The sequence below is a fragment of the Melospiza melodia genome, chromosome 3 (assembly GCF_035770615.1).
Source record: "Melospiza melodia melodia isolate bMelMel2 chromosome 3, bMelMel2.pri, whole genome shotgun sequence".
NCBI lineage: Eukaryota > Metazoa > Chordata > Aves > Passeriformes > Passerellidae > Melospiza > Melospiza melodia.
This window is the reverse complement of record NC_086196.1, coordinates 25,753,468-25,774,404: the sequence shown is the minus strand read 5'-3', so window position 1 is coordinate 25,774,404 and position 20,937 is coordinate 25,753,468. Positions and strand designations below refer to the sequence as shown.

At 36.8% G+C, this 20,937-nt stretch overlaps 1 protein-coding gene across 1 annotated transcript in view; it reads left to right on the top strand.

Annotated features, from left to right (window-relative positions):
- Positions 1–9,006: 9,006 nt before the first annotated feature.
- FRK (fyn related Src family tyrosine kinase) overlaps positions 9,007–20,937 on the top strand; it is a 47,884-nt gene continuing 35,953 nt past the window's right edge. The window contains exon 1 of the mRNA XM_063151034.1: positions 9,007–9,862. Coding sequence (XP_063007104.1) covers positions 9,432–9,862 — 431 coding nt within the window. The 5' untranslated portion in view covers positions 9,007–9,431. The remainder of the gene's footprint in view (positions 9,863–20,937) is intronic.

Genomic DNA, 20,937 nt, shown 5'->3' with positions numbered 1-20,937 from the left:
ACTAGGTAGAGAAGCTTGGCGTATTTACTTAAGTATTGATCAGGATTTAATGTTCGATTAAATTCCAGTGACTTCACAAGTTTTTCTGTTTATTTGGATGTTTAGCAGCCTTTTTATATGGTACAAAATATGGACATATCAATTTTCTAGGGGAATTACACACAAACAATAGTTCTGCTGGGATTAGGACATCTGATTACATGTGGCACCTCAGTACTATAGTCCCTACATTCTATCTGACCAGCATAGAAATGAAAATCAGGATGATAAAGAGACAAGATTCCCAAAACTAAACCCAGTACCTCATCAAAAGGTTAAACAGACAGTAATCCACTAGGTGCTCAGAGTCTCTCAAAAGCCTTCTTACTGTCCTTATCATCTCGCTCAGATCTTGTAATCTACCTCAGGCTGTTCCCACACAACATGAAAGAAGGAAATGAAAATCAATTTTTTGTCAGAATGATTAATAACTAAGACTAATTGCTGGACCCTTAGTGGGTATATATTTTAAAACTCTGCATAGTTTTTTAAAGGTACTTTGAAAGATTTTTCTTTTTGACCTGGATGAATGTTACATTTAGTCAAAAGAAATTGCACTAGGAATATGGACTTTTGGGGAAGATATGTTTCCAAAACACACTCTTTTGTATTTAATGGGGAGAGAACAGTGCAGTTTCTATGATCTATGGGACACTGTCTTATTTTTCCTATGTTTGGGATTTTTTCTTGTTCTTTTGGGCCTACTTGTATGTTTACAATGTGAAGTGTAAAATCCAGAAGATTACTCATTTTCAGGGGCCTACTTGTATGTTTACAATGTGAAGTGTAAAATCCAGAAGATTACTCATTTTCAGTTCTCATTTTCCATTCATTTGTGGTGTATTCATGGACAGATAATATAAATTACCTATGGCTTCAATTTCTTCATGAGTAAACCAGGAATATGTCTAATTCAGACATTCTGAAGATTTCTGAATTGTCCACGTAGGTTACAGGCTTGCACTTCAAGCCTGACATTTGCTGGTTATTGCATAAAAAAATCTCATGTATTCCAATACGCATTCTGCACAAAAGAACAGAGCTATTGAACAGCCAGTGGGAAATGCCACAACTACAATACTGCAGACTTGCAGATAACAGAACTAGGAAAGGTCTATCAAGAGCCATGTTCTGCCTTGGGACAGGATCAATCCAACTACAGACACCCTTAGAAGTCAACTGTCTACTTCTTTAAAAGTACCCCTTTGAAAGAGCTACTGAGGCAATTTCTTCCAGCGTTTACTCGTCCTTACATGCAGAACAGAGAGTTTTCTCCCTCCCTTCATTTCAAAGCAAAGTCTCTGTTGCTCTAATGCATCTTTTTTTCTTGTGTTTTGTCCTATTCCTAGCAGATGTGAGAACCACGTGCACCAGACTTCCATCTATTTGAAGGCTGCTACTATGTTTTCCCACAGACTCTTTTTGTTTAATTGTTGAAGTTCCTTTCTTAAGGGCTGAAGGGTTTTAAGACGGCTTGTCTTTGATTCTCAATCTGGATCATGTTCATTCATCACTCCATTATCAAATTGGTCATTATCAAATTTTCTGGAATACAGGATCAAAAACTGGGCATGTTGCTCTAGTTTTGGTCTTACTATGACTGAGTACAGAAAAATTTAACACACTGTAACATAAGACAGAAATCTGTGCTTTCAAACTAACATGCGAGTTAATTAATTACAATCCTTACCATGTTAGGATTTTCAAGACCAGATTTTATCCTATCACTATGATTAGCAGAGGTCAAATTTTTTCCTTGTTTAACTATAAATCCTCTTTCTTAAAGAGCATTTGATCTTCTATTCAATACATATTTTCTTCTGTATGTGTTCATTGTTGATTATAATGAGAGTTATATTTCTTGGGGCTGCAATAACAAAAAGCTAATATTAATGCTTATAAATCTAAAATACAAGAGCTTATTTTGAATGTAAATGGGATTTCATGTTTTCTGTTCTTCTTCTAGAAGATGCCTAGTAGTGGTCTGATGGAAGGATAAAAATAAGTATGCTGTATTTTGATAAGAAGGAGGTGATATAGAGGAATATATACGAAACATCAAGAAAAGTCCGTCATGCTGATATAACTGTTGAAATATCTGTACTCTGTTTCTATGTGTGTCTGTGAAGCAGGTCAGAGCAATCTCCTCTGTTTTTGGGAAAACTATGTCTGCATTTAGATACCTTCATGTTCTTGACAGGGGGAGAGGCAATTCTGATAAGGTTTAACGCTGTAGAAGCAAAGACAAAGAAATATGTATTTGGGAAGCAATTTTCAGAGAAAGAAGGTGACAGAATTCTTCATCAGAAGTCCTTACTCAAAGTGCATATCACCAAGGCTGGTGGCTTCCCATCCCCTTTCCCTGTGTTTATAAAGATCATGTCTTGGATGTTGGGTAATGTTCTTTGTACAGCATCTCATTGTACAGCTGTGCAAGACAAGCAGAAAGAAAAGAGGAGGCAGGAAACTATACAGAAATTTTTACATCTCTAGAGAGAAGAATATTGAAACAAAAGAAAAGGAAGAACAGTAAGAAAATACATATTTGCAAGACAAGTTGCATCAGTTTGAGCAACAGATACCTGTCTGCTACTTCCTAACATAGTTTTGAAGCATATCCCAGCTTTAAAGCTTTCTTTCTGCCTATCCTTTACTTTTCATAGGGAAAATATGTAAGCGCACATCCTGAGGTTGCTGTGGGGCACCTTTCCTCTGGCTTATAAAGTGTCTTACCTTTAATGTTCTTTATACAACATCTCACTGTAAAGGGCAGATACAGCAGAAAGAAAGAAACAGGAAGTAGAAAACTATTTAGAAAACATACAAAGAGAGAGGAACACTTAGTCAGGAAGGTGGGTGGACCATGCACAGGATTCATATAGTCATAGGAAGTGATTACAGAACAAGTCCTTTTCCTATAGAGAGATTTTAGATATATATATAATCCTAATGTATGCACAGTTTGTGGAAATGAATTTTGTTTAAATATGATCTAGCAGGAAGAATAAAAGTAAGATGGATGAGAGAGAGAGATACTGATCTCTTGTCCCTGAGATCCAGTAACAGAGGGTGTAGAAATGGTTCAAAGTTGAACCAGAAGAGGTTCCAAATGGATGTTAGGAAGCATTTCTTTACTGAGAGGGTGGTCAAACTGGAATGGTCTTCCTAGAGAGGTAGCTGGCACCCCAAGCCTGTCAGCGTTTAAGAAGTGTTTGGGCATTGTCCTTTAAAAGGTGATGATTACAAGTCACCTCCAGCAAACTGTTCTGTTCTGCTCTGTTCTATTCTATTCTAAAATTAACAGCTAGTTTTTCTAGTGGTTTTGCATGCCATATTTCAGTAATCTTAAGTCATTAACAAGATGTGTTCCTTTATATGGTATATCAATATATTCTAATAGTAAATTTCAGCTCTCTGTGAGATGCTGCCTTTTTGAGGTACAGTGAAGGTCAGGAGAGAGTGCTGGTTTTATTTTTGGAAAAAAACCCCAAGCACTTTCACTCGCAGGTGAAACAATGACTACAATATTTTGATACACTGCTTCTTTATATCCATCTCTCTTTGGACTTCTCTGCTTCTTTTGATGCAATTCCAACTTCAGATATAAATGGTAAATCATGTTCTCAAGTCATCTATGTTGTAGCATACAGACTTTGATAGAGTTATGTGAGAAACAATCTTGACCCATCATAAAATCTTCATAAAATAAATGCACATTCTAATTTTAAAAACTATTCATAGCAGGGTCAGCTTTGGAATACATTTTCTTAAAAGAATGGCAAAGTCATGCTTGCTGATAATTCTTTGTCATCCACTTGCCATATTTTTTCCCACACAGAGATAAATTTGATTAGAAGTGTTTTTCATGCCTAAGAGAGCTACAGCTCTTTGGTTTTATTCAGAGAGGCTGCTTCATAGAAAGCAAATTAAGTTACAACTTTTAACACTGGGCTGTATATCATTTAGAATAATGTACAATGAAATGAAAAATAATGGTTGAGGTCTGGTCCCATTGCAGATAATGGCAAAACTTACATTAAATTTGAGCAAAGTGGGATCTGTTTGTTTGAACAAATAGAGGAAGTCTCTATTCTGTCAATCCTTGACAGAACCTTATTCCTCTCTGTTAATTTGTTGTCAGATGTAGCGTGTTTCAGGCCCAAATTCAGCTAATAAATAAGCAACCCTCATCACCAAAGCACTTGAAAGTATACTTTTAATGTTTTTCTAGGGTAGAGATGGATTACTGGATCAGCCTTTTGGAAATAAATAGCCAGAGTTTTCTCATTACAAATGCAAAAAGATTTCAAGTTGGAAAATGCAGAATCAAATGTAACTCTACGTCTTCATGGATTTATGGTTTAAGATAATAGACAAAACCAGGAAAGTGATTAATCAATAAGAGTAAACAATTTTGTCAAGAGTAAAATTACACACATAATTTATTTTCACTGAAAAAAGGCAACTTACAAATTAGAGAAACAAAATGGAAGTGCTGATTTAAAGGAATATAAAAAAGCTACAAAGTGGTAGTAATATGTTCCATTTTAATGTGCAAGTGGAAAGAAATATAGCTGAAAAGACAGCTGTAATAAAAAAAATCATTGTGCTTTATTTCAGTTTGTTACCTTAAAAAACTACACAACTTTAAAATGGTTAGTCATTTAAATTATTCCCTAAGAACAGATTTAAAGCAATATGCTTTTGGTTTTCTGCTAACTTCTTTAAAGTTCACATTATTTGAATATTTTACTTTGCTGAAAGGTTTTACTTGCTTTATTGTAATGCATTGTGAAATTTTTCTAAGCAAGTAATAATGTCGAATATTTAAACTAGCATACATTAAATGCAGCAGTATAGCTTCTGTCTTGAAAAAGATTATACTGTATAGAAAGTGATGCTACAGGCATCATAGATTATTTAATTACAATTCTTGTATTTTATACCTTAATTTCTAATTTCCTTACATGGAGTTTTTATTTCCTTTTACAGAATTCAATGCAATTCTGAATGAAAATGCCTGTTTCTGTTGTGATCTCATTAAGAAAAACCACTGTCTTTTTCAATTTCCAATTTCAACTGACTCGTATTTCATTAAAAAATTGTTGATGAATATTGCCTTGGAATATTTTTTTTCTGCAGCAGAACTATTCAGACTACAATTCTCTGCATGACGTAGGGGAATGGTTTCAAACCCCATGTATCATCAGTACTGAAGACTGAGTCTCAGTGATGTCACTCCTTGTCTCTGAAATATGAACCAGCATATTTATGTGTCAAAGGAGGGTACATTTTTTCTGAAACTCCTAAGTTTTTATGTATTCATGCCAATAGTTCCACATAGAGCATATACAAACCAATAAATGTAGAAACTATCTGTAATGCAAACTCATACATTCAAACTTCAATTTTTGAAGGCATGTAACACAAATAGAACTTCTATCAAAACAAGGCTTTTAAAATATTGTGGATTCAAATCTTATCTGTACTTATTTTATACAACTTAGTCTGATACCTTAATTCATGCAGAGCAGGACCTGATTCTAAGATCACTTCAATTAATGTCAGTGTTGCAGATTAGTTTTGTACTAAGTTTACTAAAGGATGTAATGTTATCACATTATTCTTCTGTCCATTCAGTCGACTAAGAAAAATATATTTCACCACTGCGTTTAACAGGATTGTTTTGTAGAATAAGGCCTAAGGGATATTGACTCTAAGTTAATTAGAATTTGATTTAATGGATTTAGAGGACTTCAAATTAATTGTTTAAGCAGGTGCAAAGCTCCTTGCAAGAGTCTTACTTATACTGGACTTTATAGGCAATATATAGAAAACATAAAAAGTGACTTCAAATATCTGTTATCCTCAAACCTATAGCATCAGTGTACACTCTTTTCTTTATGGAACAAGGAAATAAACACTAAAAGAAATGGGAAATTACCTAGCATGAAGGGGGAAAGTAGTGCTTGATTGAATAGCCTTGCTCTGTTTTCTAAAGTCTAAGTTTATATAGTCCTGTCAGACACAGCTTTTAAATGATCAATCTTTGTTTCAAGGTGTTGCGTATATTAAGAAATTACTTACAATATTAGTGTTTGGTGTTTTTTTTTTAATATAGGGACCAGAATACTAAATTTCAGTATTTGTACTGTAAATGTGCCATTCTGGTTATAATAAATTCATCTTTTTTGTTAACTATTGCTGGCTGCACAAAGGAGGTGCGACCCTTGCATTCTTCTTAAAGCACACTTTTGCCAATAAAATTAATCAATATCTCTAATTAAGTCTTTTACAGTCACTCTACCTCCAGTGGCTTATTTTTTTAACAATTTCTGCTCTGATATTCAGACTTCTAAACAAATTAAATAAAGTTACAGGAAGCCAAGGAGCAATTTAGAACTCTTTGGCCCGATTTGCAAAAAATAGAAAATATAGAGGGATGCAAGACAAAAGAAATAATTTAAGTCAAGCAATAGGTAATGCAAAGATTATTCTGTCAAATTATATGTAATTCAAATGCAGAGGACTTGGACAACAGTTTATATTGAAAAGCCCCTGAATATACATGATTACCCTCATTTGTTCCAAACTGTGAATATGAAAATCAGGATTATGGGATTTATCAGATTTTATTTTTTTCTGTAAAACCAGCAAGAGCATTTTTATTACATGCTAATTTTCTTTTCTTGCCTGTGATAAAATTATATAGTCTCTTAACTATTAAGAGAACTTCTTTATTTTCAGAAATGCAGTGAATCCTCAATAAAGTCACCAGGATAGGAACAAAGACCCTTGCAGAAGCTGCTGCAGTGTGGCCACCACAGCTCACTTACTGTCCTGTCCCACATGGGATAGGAAATCTGCTCGGTGGTTCTCAGCAACTCCAATCTTCTCTCTTTTTGAGAAGTCTTTTAAATCTGATTAATGATTTTAATGACTGCTTGTTAAAGTCTACTTGGTTAATACAAAGAACTGGTCCTGAAGACCAGGATGAAAAGAATCTGATTTATAGTTATTGATTACTTTCAGAAAAAGTCTTTCTGTTCTTCTAAAGCCAAGCAGGGACACAGATTGAGGGAGAAGATGAATTTAATGCCTGGAACTCTTTGAGATAAGGTAGTCATATACACAACTATTTGTAGGCTTAAGCCCTGTTGTGGCTCCAGTTATAAGTATTTATCTGAGTGGTCTCAGTGAATGCAGTGGGATTTCTAATGTGTTTGTTTATTGGTTCCTGAGTGTAAAGGTGAGACTTGGTTCTGAAAACAGTTGTGCATTGTACAGCTTGATTCTGTATGATGCAAATGGCTTTGTTGTCATGATGAAACTATCAGTAAATGAGTTTGCAAAGCTTTGTCAAATTAATGCCCAAGTTGCCAGAACCAAAAACCATTACAGGAAAAGTCGATCAAATGTGCAAACTGAAAATTGTGAGATTAATTAGTAGTAGTTTCTAATATTATTTTATTTCAGTAAATGTAGTCAATTTTTTAAACTAGACTAATAAAGATAGTTTCTTTATCAATATAGGTTTTTCTTTCCTTTGGATAGTGTTATTCACACCAAGGAAAAGCAAATGTCTCTTGGATATCTGTGTTCTTACTATCATATGGTTAATAACTGCTGGTGAAAAATCATCTCCAGTGGTGCTTCAGAAATGAAATAAGATTATCATAATCTGCCAAATCAGCATACCTTTTTTTTTTTTAATCAAACCCTAAAGATGATGAAGTTTACTGGTGACTTGATGCGTATGTTCCTCCTGTATTTAATTTCTTTTGCAGCATTGCAAAAGTGTTTATAAGCAGTTTCCCATTCCTCTTCAGTGGAGATGCACCTGATACAAACATTATCACTTTCAATAGAGATATCTTTTAGTCATCCCACAGTCTGTAGTTGATCAGTAGCCTGCTGCCTCTGCCACTGGTGTCCTCACTCAAATGAATGAGAGACATGATGAAAGCAAGTGACATTGGTTTCTGTTATTTAGGTGCTTTCTTTCTAGTAAAATAAAACCACAGAAGTCAGCTTCCTGACCAAAAAAAACCCCCAAAAAACCAAAAAACCAACCAAACAAAAAAAAAAACACAATAAAGGAAAGAAAATAAAAATATAGGACTCCATTTTTATAATCACCAGGAAGTTATAGGTCCATGTGTGGGTTTTGATTGATCTCAATAAATAGACGCTGATCTGTAAAAGTTTTTCTTTTATTGAAATGCCACCACTATGTGCAGACAGACTGTCGCTGTATCTTCTGTGTTTCCTGCTCCTGTTCCAGTCATTCCATGTCCTCTGGGCTGTGTTGATTTCCAGCGGTTACAAAGCTTGGGTTGCACTGCTGTGATGTGATGGCCAATACTTCAGCCTGCTTTGCCACAGCCACACAGTATCCAGACACCCATGCTTGGTCTGTATGCTGGATTACAGATACTTTAGAAATGGGAATATACTGGTCAATGCAGGGTCATTGTTTACAAGCTGACTGGAAAACCATTATTTTTAGGTAGGGTTGATTTAATCAGCCAGCCACCTAGAGAAATGCTTTTTGGCTAGTACCTTGGTTTCCTTAAAATGCAGAATAAGGAATGCCTTAAAATATATTGCTTTATTACTGTAAGCCATATATATTTGGTTTTCCTTGTAAAAAGTGCCCATCCCAGCTGAATAAAAAAAAAAAAAAAAAAAAAAAAAAAGCCTTAGTGTTTGTTTGAAGGGCGAGTACTTGGCAGGGAATGCGCCTGGGTGTGAGTGAGGGCAGGAGTCACAGGTGCACTCCTGCCGAGGGCGTCTGCCGGTCTCAGGGGAGCAAACTGCGAACCGAAACCAGCACCAACCGGGAGCTAAAGGAAATATTCATTCAAGCTGTCCACGTCAGACTGCTGAGGAAGCAGGCAGGTCAGTTTGGTTAATCATTGCCAAGGCAGACATTCACCACTGATCACATGACCAGACCACATCAGAGATAAGAAAACACCCATCCCGAGCAGAAGGAATTGAAAAGCCTTCCTTATTTACATGTTCTGGCTTTATTGTTTTGCTGTAACAGAAGAGGTTCACACTTTGTTCTCAGAGCTCAGCCCAGCACAGCTGATTTGTTGCTTTCCTTTTTCTGAAGAGGAAGTAAAAAATTCCCTCCATACCTGTGCTGGTGTTTGAATGTTTAAGTTTCACTCCCTAACTGGGAGCCGTCTGTAATGAGCTCTCCGTGGGACCCAGAGAGGAGCTTCCAGCCGTGCCAAGAACTGTTTCATTTTATGCCAAAGGAGAAGGGGGAGAAGAAGTCCGCAAAAAGCTAAGGTGTGGATGGTGCAAAAATTGGTCTAAGGATCTTGCAACCAGAAAAATCGAAAGAAAAGCAGAAGCAGAGGAAGCAACAAAGTATCAAGATGGGAAACTTCTTTCGGAAGCACTGTTCCTGTTTGAAGCGTTACCTTCCCTGCTTATTCTGTGGGACAAATGGTGAACAGGAAGACAAAGGGGGCCAGGTCTTTGCCAACATTGCTGTGGTAAAACCTGACCTCCAAGCAGGACAGAAGGACTTAGAGAGTAAGATAAAAGAAAAACCTTTACCTCCACTGCCTGGCCAGGGGCTAGCAAATATTTGCAACTTTGTGGCTCTGTTCGATTATGATGCTCGCACGGAGGATGACTTGAGCTTCCGAGCTGGGGATAAGCTGGAAGTGCTGGAAGCATCCCATGAGGGATGGTGGTACGCCAAGCTCCTCCTGCCAGAGGGGTCAGTCTGTCCTGGCCGCAAGCTCACGGGCTACATCCCTGCCAACTACATTGCTGCTGACCAGAGCATCGAAGCTGAGCCGTGAGTAACCCATGTTGTGCGAAATGAAACTCTTCTCTGTCATGTTAAATGGGTTTGGGACAGGTCGTGGCCTTTTCTCTTGCTGGGTACTACCCTGCCACACTCAGCCTCTGGTGGTCCTACAGGTGGTAGCACTAGTTGGCATGGGCAAGGAAAAGACACTGTGGTAACAGGAAAATAAATTACTGAAGGCAGAGTGTGGAGGGTTTTTATTTTGTTTAAAATAATTTCCTTCTGTGATGTACACTAATCAGTTGTTTAAAAATCACCTGGAAAGATTTTTAAACCTGGTTACTGCTGTGTTGGTTCATTATTTTTATTTGTATAAAAGTGTGTATCAGATGATATCCAGAGAGTAGAAATATATGATCCCTGCTCTGAACATTTGTTCAGCTTAACCAGCTGCAAAGTTACCAGTTAATCAGTTAAAGCAAGCTACCTTTACACCTTTTCATCTTCTTCCAAATGATGGGTGAGTCCCTAGCAGATAAGTTTCAAATGGTTCCTTCTAGACTACATGCATCTTCTCTGTCTTTTGTCTACTCTCAGGACAAAATTAACTGCAGCGAGTACTGCAAAGGGCAAAAGTGGACGTAACAACAGACTACAGATGAAGTTATTAAATTTTCACAGAGTTTAATTATCCATCCCATCTTCTTCTGCCCCTTGTAAGCATGCCAGATCTTATTAAATATTCTGAAATAGACCACGAATCTCACAGAATCAGTTACTTGGCTCCCTAGTAATGATGAGTAAAATCTGAATCAGCCTAGACTGTACAGTTACTTCTGTGTGTAGAAGTCAGAGTCAATGTTTTCTGAAATAGGTCTGATTGCAGTTCCAGAGGTGTATTTTGGAAAAAATTATCACTGTGTAAAGAAATGCCATAAGCGACATTCATTATTAGTCTCAGAATGAATGTTGACTTTAGAGGGATGGTGATGCAGCCTTTCAGTTAAATCTCATTTGAACCCGAAACATCATCTTCGACCTCATCTGCCCACTGTACTGCCACAGGCTAGAAAAATTGGCTCAGATATGATTATACTAGTCTTTTATCAGCTGTAGGATTTTTGCTGGAGGCATTTTAGGGCAACTCTAAGATTAATCTCTAACCTGAGGACCTTAATTTCCAAAGTTTGACCAGCTGCTTCTATTTCTGTATTCAGGCAGACAACATTTTCAATGGTCGTGTTCAAAAAATTTCTTCCAGCTGGAGAAATTAATCTGCAGGGAAGGCATTTTCTGAGTCACTAGATAAATGGTGTTAGGCTCTAATTTAGCTCAGGTTGGCCTTTGCTCTCTTTCAAGAGCTAGTTTTCTTAGAAGTCATCAGATTTCTTCATGCTGTTAATACTTTGAAAGTAATTTTTCTCAGTTATACAACATCTTAGCTCCTAATGTCCTTATCTTTCTATATCTAGAGCTTCAAACACAAAGTTAAGTTTGCTGAAGTGCATTGTTGTATAACCTCTGATGTTTTACTTGTTACTGAATCGATTGTATTGTTTTTTACTTTTTTAATATACCTTTCTCCCTTAAAGACTAAGTTACAAGAAAAGGTTTTTATCCATAGATTGTTAGAACACTGGAGAGGAAACAATGGAGAGTTTTTCCAGCTCTCAGATGAAGTAATTTCTCCCAAATAAACTTTTTATTTCACAGCAAGATTAATGTGGCTTAGACATGTTGTCTTTTCTCAGATTTCTTTCTAAGTCACTTGGCTTTAGTGATCTTCACATAGGTACAAGCCTGTCAGCCCACACACATATAGCAATAGCCTAACTGAGGTCAGAAGGGACCTCTTGAAGAGTCATTTGAAGAGTCATCCCAACTCAAACATGGCCAAATAAAACTAGACATCTTTGCTTTGTTAGGCATTTCAGGTTGAGCTGTTCATCCTCAAGATGAGGATTTTTATTGCCTTTTATCAAATTGGAAGATCCCTTGCTACAATTTCCTCAAAGAATTCCCTTTCGCCCACCCTCTGTAGTTTACAACTCAGTTATCCTAGTGAAACAGTAAGAACAAAAGTATTGATGGTTTAAAGAGCCACTATTTGTTTTCCCTAAAGATTGCAATTAGAAAAAAGCTTGTTCTAGTATCTCTTTTATTCAATTTAAAGATGAAATCATTCTCTCTCCCCAACCTGAATTTATCTTCTCTCATCTCTCTATTTTGGTTTTAATTCCCTTTGGTGCTGGCGATTTTTTCATGGCCATGAAATAGACAGTTGTGGAAATACGCAAAGTTTCTAATGCATCATTGCATCCTGTATGGCAGGATCCTTTGTGGTCCCAGCACAGAACTGACAAAGAATGGAAGGCTTACAGTCTTGTGTTCACCTGCCATATATTTATACATGTTCACCTGCCAATATATTTATACACGTTCACCTGCCAATATATTTACCATATATTTGCAGTGTGGTTTTTATGCTTGTAATATTTGCCAGGCACAGTCGATCAACAGTCTTTGACTTAATTGAATGCACATTTTGTAGCACCAGCCAGCTTCTGTGCATCTGCAGAGACAACAGGAATTTTATTTCCAGGTTGCATCTCCATCTCATTAGATAAAGAAACACTGGCTATTCTGTTCTGAGAAACAGACTTAATTCATGATGTGACTCTTAGGAAGCTTGGGAAGAAAACCAGACCGATCACATTTTTTAGCAGCTGATTTCAGCATGTTTGTGTAGAAACTATTTTAAAAGTTGCATTCATGTGCATGCATGGTTACTCCGTAAAGTCACTGCAACAAAGGAATAGAGGGGCGTGAAAGGTTCTACAGTGAGAGATGACAGGGCCACTCCATAAATTTAGGCAATAAATGCTTGAGAGCTGCTTGCAGAGTAGTCAAATTCCTTTTGCTTATCATTTCAGTTTTGCCTGTGATCTTCAAGAGTATTAACAAGCAAATCTATCTGGCCCTCTTTTATCAACATATTGACATGGTCTTTCTTATAGAGACAGTTAGAAATCAGATAGTCCATCTGGCACTGTATTTTCAGTGCTGGCAGAGAATAATGCTGGGTCATTTCTTGCTCTCAACAAGTGTTGCAGCAGACCAATGTGTCTCCTTGCTGAAGTGTCTGTGAATTTTTATCAGGGAGAAAGGCATGCCTTTTTTTTTCTTACTTTTCCTTGGTAAGAAAGAGAATGAAGTAAAGCAAGAAGGAAAGTAAGAAACTTCTTTAGATAACTTCTTTTTCTTTCTGGGTGTCTCTGACTGTCTGGTATGACTGAGGTAGAGCTGATAAGGTGGGTCAAGGTCAGGGGGAAAGGGCAGAAAGGATTTGCAGTATCTCATCTGGGAAAAACAAAAAATAAACACTATTCACAACAAAAGCAATTTTCATGTATCCGTGGCTATCTGAACTGAGAAAGAATGAGATTTCTTTACTGTGTTGCTCTCCTTTGACCAAAGGTTATTGGTAGAAGTTGTATGTTACAATTGAAGGGGTAATTTTAATAGTTTGCTAGTATATTTATATTATATAATAGAACTAAATTATATCAGAATCAAACACTTCTTTGTACACAATTTCTTGCTAAGAAAAAAAATGTCATTATGCTTCCTTCCTTTGGCTTAAGTGATCTCTTTGTAGGTGGCTGACTTGGATGAAATTAGTGGCAGTCTGTATGAATAAGGGAAAAAACGGTAAATCCATGGCTTGACTTCTGTCTGCTGCAACATTTCAGTCCAAGCATGTGCTGCACAAGATGAAATGCATCCAAGAAGTGCACACCTGCTACAGTGAAGTCTGTTTTGGACAGACTGGGGAAACAAGGCTTTTCATTTTTATATTTACCAGTAAAGCATCTTCTCCTTGCTGAGCTCTTCTAGCACCTGCTGTACTTCTTATACCAAAAACAACCTGTCAGGGGGAGAGGTCATGAAGGAATTGTGTTTAGTGTCTCTGGAGACAGGTGTATTCTCTTGGCCTCACCTGCGGTAGGGGAGACAAGGCAGTTGGGGGGTGGAAGCATTAGTCTGGCAAACCATAGTCACATAGTGAGCTTTCTCTTCATGAGGAGATAAATCTGGTACCATGAAAACATTATTTTATATTACATCTGACCAAAAGCAAACATAAACTATGCTAATGATCTATTAAGAACTGTGAGAGCACTTGGTGCTTTTCTTCTTTCTGTGTCACAGGTAGCAGTCAAAACCATGAGCCAGACAGATTTTTCATTTCTAAGGTTGTTTGAATGAGGTTGTATTTGCTGCATCCCATGAATTTGGAATGCTCTTCTTTCTGTGTTTAGACATATAACACTTGGAAAACAAAAAATGTTATTGGAGATAGAATCACATAATTTAATTTGCACTTCCAAAAAAGGATGATCAGAAAGAACGACTTGACAAATACCAAAATCTGAATTAAAAGATAGATCTTCTTGGCAAAGCGTGTGACCTTCCTGTCTGTGTGCTCCTTTTTTCTGTGTCTGTTATTCTGCACTACAAACAGGAGCCATAGTAACATATTCACCTGCTCTTGTTTTGTTACTGCCAGTTGTTGAAACTAAACAAGAAAATGACATAGTGCAAATTGTTCTGGACAAGAAATACAGCCCAGCTCTGCAGTTAATTTAATGAAGCAAAATTAAAAGAATACACCTTGCTATTGGAGTAATGTGAATTCTGGTTTTGATAGAGGAAAGATGGATTGTTCTTGGAGGGGGCTCTCCCCTGCCATCCTGATGGACCTGTTGTCTGTTTATTGAAAGACAGTTCACAATCATAAAATCATAGAATCACTGAGGTTTAAAAAGACCTCTAAGAGTCCAACCATTAACCCAGCACCACTGTGTTTGCCACTGGTCCTAAGAGCCACATCCACATGCCTTTTGGGCACTTCCAGGGATGGTGATTCCACCACTTCCCCAGGAAGGTTGTTCCACTGCTTGACAATCCTTTTCATGAATTTTTTTTTTTAATAACAAATCCCTTCCTTGGCACAACTTTTCCTCTTGTCTTTTATCTGGAGAAGACTGACTGCCACCTCACAACAATCTCCTTCCAGCTAGTTACAGAGAACGAGATCACTCCTGACCCCTTTTTTATTTGGACGAAACAACCTCAGCTCCCTCAGCTGCTGCTCCTCTTTGTGCTCCAGACCCTTCCTCAGCTTCATTGCCCTTCTCTGGACATGCTCCAGTACCTCAGTGTCCTTCTTGTAATGAGACAGTCCAAAACTGAACACAGGACTCACCAGGGCTGAGCACAGAGGGACAATCACTGCCCTGGTCCTGCTGGCCACATCATTGCTGATACAGGCCATGGTGCCATTGGCCATCACTCATTCCATGTGTTCTGTCCTGGCTCTGAACCAGGCCATGTTCATGCCAGCATTATTGACACAAGACTGCTGTGATGAGGGAAGCAAATGCATACAAATTCCTAGTAGATTGGGTCAAAGAAGAACATAGCAATTACTTTTAACTTTTTTCAGTTTTGAAATTATTTATCTCTTACATACCTTGTAGGTATTTCCTAGCTGGTGGAAGCTGAGCCCAGACCTAATCAATGAAACCTCACCAGTCAATTCCACAGTGAGATTTTTAAACAACCAGCTGAAAGCAGAAGTGTCTAGTACGTTATTTTTGTCAATCTCCATAGTTCCTTCACCTTCTGTTACCTGACTCAGCTTTAACTGTTTCATACATTGACTGAATTTCAGTTACTATATGAGAACAATAAAGCTTTCACTGGGCTGACTTGTTTTAGACTTACTGCAAAGTCAGACTTTTGGGGTTTCATTGGTTCACGTGGGACATTTTTCAAAGTGGCATTTACAGTCAAAATGGGCTAGAGGCTTTTTTAAAAGTGGTACCTTGGATTCTGCTGAATACCTCAGAAAACTGAATGTAATCCATTGTGGTTTCTGCGTGCTCCCTCTCTCTTGCTCTCATAGCTCCTTATTCTGGAGCTACAAACTCCTGAGGACACCACCAGAATCACTACTAACCCTTGTACTGAAATAAATGAACTTGTAAAAATTGTTCATTGCTAAATGACTGCACAAAGTTCTAGTAGTTTGTTTGCACATTCTTGGAACCTGCCAAGTACAAAAGTCATTCTTACATTTTTTTTGGTAGAAAAGGTGTCTATCACCAAAATATACATTTAGTATAAAACATTGAAAAGCCTATATGTGAAATTCCATCTTTTCTTTCAATTGATATACTTTATCCATTGTGGGGGGGTGTGTGGTTTACGTGTGCATACATGTGTACACACACACAATATAGAGAAAGTTTATAAGACTGATATTTTTAAGATCATGCAATACAGCCCTGTGAGATGAGGTGTGTATTGCTAAGCTAGATCATGGTTTTGATATTTTTTGACTTGGGAGTGCCTTTTTTAAATTTAAACAATGAAATACTGCAAAAATACCATTAAATTAATTATTTAACTTCTTTAATGATGGTTAAGCATTCCAGTGCTGTCTTCAAGCACTTATCAAACTTTGACCTAATTTCTCCTTATTTCTTAATTATTCAAAGACAATACTGAACACAGAAGTAAATGGTTTATCAAACTGTATAATGCCACATTTTTTCAAGTGGAAGTACTATTTATCCATCCATGTGTGTATCCACATTCAGAAAATGTATCTCTGCTCAGAAAAGTGGAAGGAGTTATGGCATTGTATATGAGCACTTCATGAAAACTTGTCTAACTAAAGAAACCCATTTTCTGGCAATGTGGTTTTCTAAATATGTATGTCTTTATCTATTCAAATTCTGAGAAATATCTTGAAGAAAAAAAAAACTTGTCTTTATTCAAAATTAGTGTATTATATATTAAATCATTAGCTACTAGTTTTCATTACCTTTTATGAAGAATACAGCAAAGAACTATGTGAACACCAAAAAATGTCCTTAAAACACATCCTGCAAACACAGCTAGTTAGCTTTCTCTAAGGCTTGGTGGCCTTTATAGTGCCTTTTAGAGAAAAAAGAAAAAAAAAAAGGCCACATACTGGTCATACCAACTTCATAGTCCTGTTTGGTGGGGTTTTTTCTTACTCAGTAGGAATAAACATTGTGCATGCTAGCATAGATTAGCTGTGTTTGAGCAATGTTGTTGGCAAAAACATATTCCAGGTATTGTACAATGTTTCCTCAATAACTGTCTTTGATGGCTCTCTGCCCAGGACAATACAGAGCTCTGCATAGCTGAGTGATCTCTGAGCAGGTTTAGGAGAGGGAAATAGCAACCAACCGTTCAGCCAGGCTAAGAAATCCTAAAGCTGGGCTCATTTTAAACAAACTAGGTCAGGTATCTCTGTGAAGAATTGTTGTTATGTGAAAAGCACTGTTGGTTATAGAAGACTTTCTTTGTGTAAGATTCTATCTGTACTGAAGAGATTAAGACATAAAAACATAAGAGATACCCTACAAGGTCAAACCAATGGCTCTCTCTAGCCCCATTGCTTTCAGAAAGGATTTTCTGAAAAGTGCACAAGCCCATCTGCTTTCTTTGGTCTCTTACCTTTGTACTTCACCATGGGCTGGAACTGTTGTATATGCAAAATCAAGGGTGCATCACTGCCACATCTAATTACAGGCCTATTGTCAAGTCTGCTTAGCAGAACCATAGGTGTTGACACTGCACAACTCTTTTCTTTCTGTTGGTGGGCAAGGACCAAGCTATTAGGACAAAAAATCTACCTCACAAAAAGCCCTCTCATCCCTGTGGAAAGTTTTATATTTCTAAATAAGTGTTTGGCTTTCTTTTTTTTTTTTTTTTCTAGATTGTTGATTACTTAGTCATGAGTGACACAAAAAAAAAGACATGCTGAAAATAAATAGGCACAAAAGGAAATGGTAGCATTGCCCAGGTCCCTGTGACATTCAGGGACTGCTCCTTTACAGATCTCACCTGTCTGCCCCATCTACACTAATGCCTCTAAGTCAGCCCAGGCTGCAGCCATCAATGACTTCACCCTCACAGACTTATCCATCCATTGTTTTGCTCCCTACCAAAGATGCAGTACTAAATCCAGAATATATCCTGTTATAATTCTGAAGACATTATGTTTCAACACAAGGCTGTAGCAGACACTGCAAAGATTTTGATACTGAGCAACTTTCCAGCAGCATAGTTTAGATAATACATTTTAATTTTAAAAGAGGTTAGGAAAGAAAATATGATTCATCAGACTCAGATGCTTTTCTGTAGCAAAATGTTTTTTTCTTTTTCTTGTTTCTTGTTTGTTTTGTTCTTTATCTTGTTTCTTGTCTTTTGTTCTTGTTCTGGTTTTCTGTTTTTCTTTTTTTTTTTTTGCTATGTAAGCAAGGTATGCATAGCAGAGAATGAATATAATTTATTGGATGATATTTTTAAAAAAGGACAAAATATTATTACATATTTACTATTCCATGTAAGAGGAAAAGTAAATTTTCAGTTATTTTTAAACAATAATATATAGGATATATTTGAAGGCCTTTCTTGTGTTAAAACTAAAAATATGAGATTAAACTTCTTTACATAAGAAGTTTGTCCTTCATCAGAATTTTGTTAAATGTTGACATTCAGGTTTTCAATTCAGATCTGTGTAAAAAAACCATGTGTGTTATAAGCAATTAGAATGGAAATTTACAACTTTGCATTTCTCAAGACAGGCTTAGAAATCATCTGGAAATAGCTTTCTAGAAGATCAAAATATTGATAGTGAAAAAGTATTCCTTTTCCCTATCACTTAAACCACATAGAAATACATACTTTTTTTTCATGGTGGTACACTAATCTTAATCAATAAAAACTGGAAAAACAAAGCAGTGATTTAAGTGATAAGTGATAGCTCCATAAAGGATTGCACTAATTGACATTCCACTACTTTTGTGCAGAGTACTCTATAATACTATACATTATAAATTTATCTGCAGTAATGTCAGTAAGAATTTTTCCTTAGTTTTCTCTAAATAAATTAGATATATTTTTAACTGAATTAAAATTTTTTTCCTGTATTTATAGAATAAAAATTTTGCAGCTCAGCTTTTTAAATCTCACCACAAAAGAAGAGAAGAGATTTAAGACTCACATGTGGGAATGAATATGTACCATAAATTTCAGAAACGTCGAGAACTCACCAGCCCCAGCTTTCCTTTTGAAATTACTGATCTTTTCAGTTAATGGCAGTTTCTGTAAGGGAAGTTTCTGTAAGACAGAAGGAGTCTTTGCTCTTCTAAGGGTGTGTAGTGAAGGGAGCCATACACAAGAACATGCAGACAAACCTGAGGGGCACACGAGGAGGGTGGTGGTGAAGAGGAGGAGCTGCTCAGTTGCACCGACAGAGAATGGCATGTGCAGCGTGGGAACATTCCTTTTTCAGGATTATCTGAGGACCTTGCCAACAAGGAAAGGGAGGGATACAAACACACAGACAGCAAAACTGACAAGTTAATGTTAACAAAGACAATAACCAGAAATAAACTCAGTCACGCTAGCTGATGAGCTACCCAGAAATGACAGACAAGCTCAGACTATGCAAATGATAAAGATGTAAACCTGGGGGTTCAGGATGTTATTCTAGAATAACAACTTGATTATAATAAGATAATTATTAGTTTTCTGAAAATGTGCAAGGAAAGAAAAGAGAAAATGAGATCTTGTTATTACAGAGCTAAAATGCCTGAAAAATCACCCAGAAGCTTCCTGTGATGCTAACATAAATCTTACGTGGTGTTGTAATCTCTTGTGAAAGAAATCTGTGTAAGGGTCTTGGTCTGATAATACAGAACTGATGTGGAGTTTGATGTGCTCCAGCTTTACTTATGGAAGTCAAAAGTATCTTTGTTGTGTCACCCTTCCCATCTGTTACCCTGAAAAGGTTAGTCTGGAAGGTGGAAGGCCCTTTATTTAAGTAATTTGTCCCCCCATGAAAGAACCATTCTGTCCTTTGGCTTAGAGTCACCTGAGGATGCCAGAGTGCCCAGTTTCTTTATCAATCCCTCTTGGGACAGAGTGTCCTGGTTGTCCTCCACTGAAAGCTGACCTAGCAGAGGACACAAGTCCCCCAGACTGCTGGCAATAGTCTGAGGTGTGAACCCAACTGCATGTCCAAGAGAGAGCTCTCCACAAAATGGATGAAGATGTCTGCTCTGCCACCAGTGTCTTGGGCAGGCATGGGGCTATTTGTTTCTCAGGGTTTCTGTATTATTCCTGTACTGAGTTTCTCTGTACGAAAAGAAAATAATTTCTCTGGAAGGATTTTCTCCAGAAAATCAATTGAGGGCTTTTGGAAGCTGTAATGGTTTAAGTGAATGTATGATTGAAAATTTTCTTGTCTATTTGAGTTTCCCATGGTGTTAAATCAATTCATGTTATTTGTGTTCTCTGTACAATGTTAACATTAAGGCTACCTCAAGATTTCCACTTTGTTCCTTGGTTACAAACAGCAGAGTTATTGCTACTTTTACAGTATATTATATCAGTGTGGAAGTACAAATGTATACATGTACTACTAACATTGGTGCAAGATTTTACAATGCTATTTGAGAGACTCTATGCAGCAGAAATAGGGTCTCAAGAATGCATTTTAAGTTTGGGGTTTTTTTTGAAGAGGTGATTATATGGCTGTATTTCACACCCCAAATCCTAAAGCAATGGATGTTAGACAGTGGTAGCCTTTCATTGACTCCAAATGCAAGTCGTTGTTTCAGAACAAGCCTTAAATGCAACGGAACCCTTTTTTCATGTGCAAAACTACAACAGAGAATAAACATTGACAATTGACTTTAATCTCTTAAATAGGACTTGTGTAACTAAAACAACACAAAAAGCAATATGATATCACTTTCACCTAGTGTTTGTTTTCTCATACAGAAGAACTTCAGAGTAGGTTAAATAATACAGCATGCAGGTGACTAATATTGTGGAGAATGAATACAATATTAATGAATATTAATATTCATTAAAATATAATGAATTAATGAATACAAATGTTAAAATTAATTACACAATAGCCAAACAGGGAGTCAAAAAATGAGATAAATTTATGGATATTTCCAAAATTTAATGCTATCACATTGTGATTTCTTTTCTGTTGTGCAGTG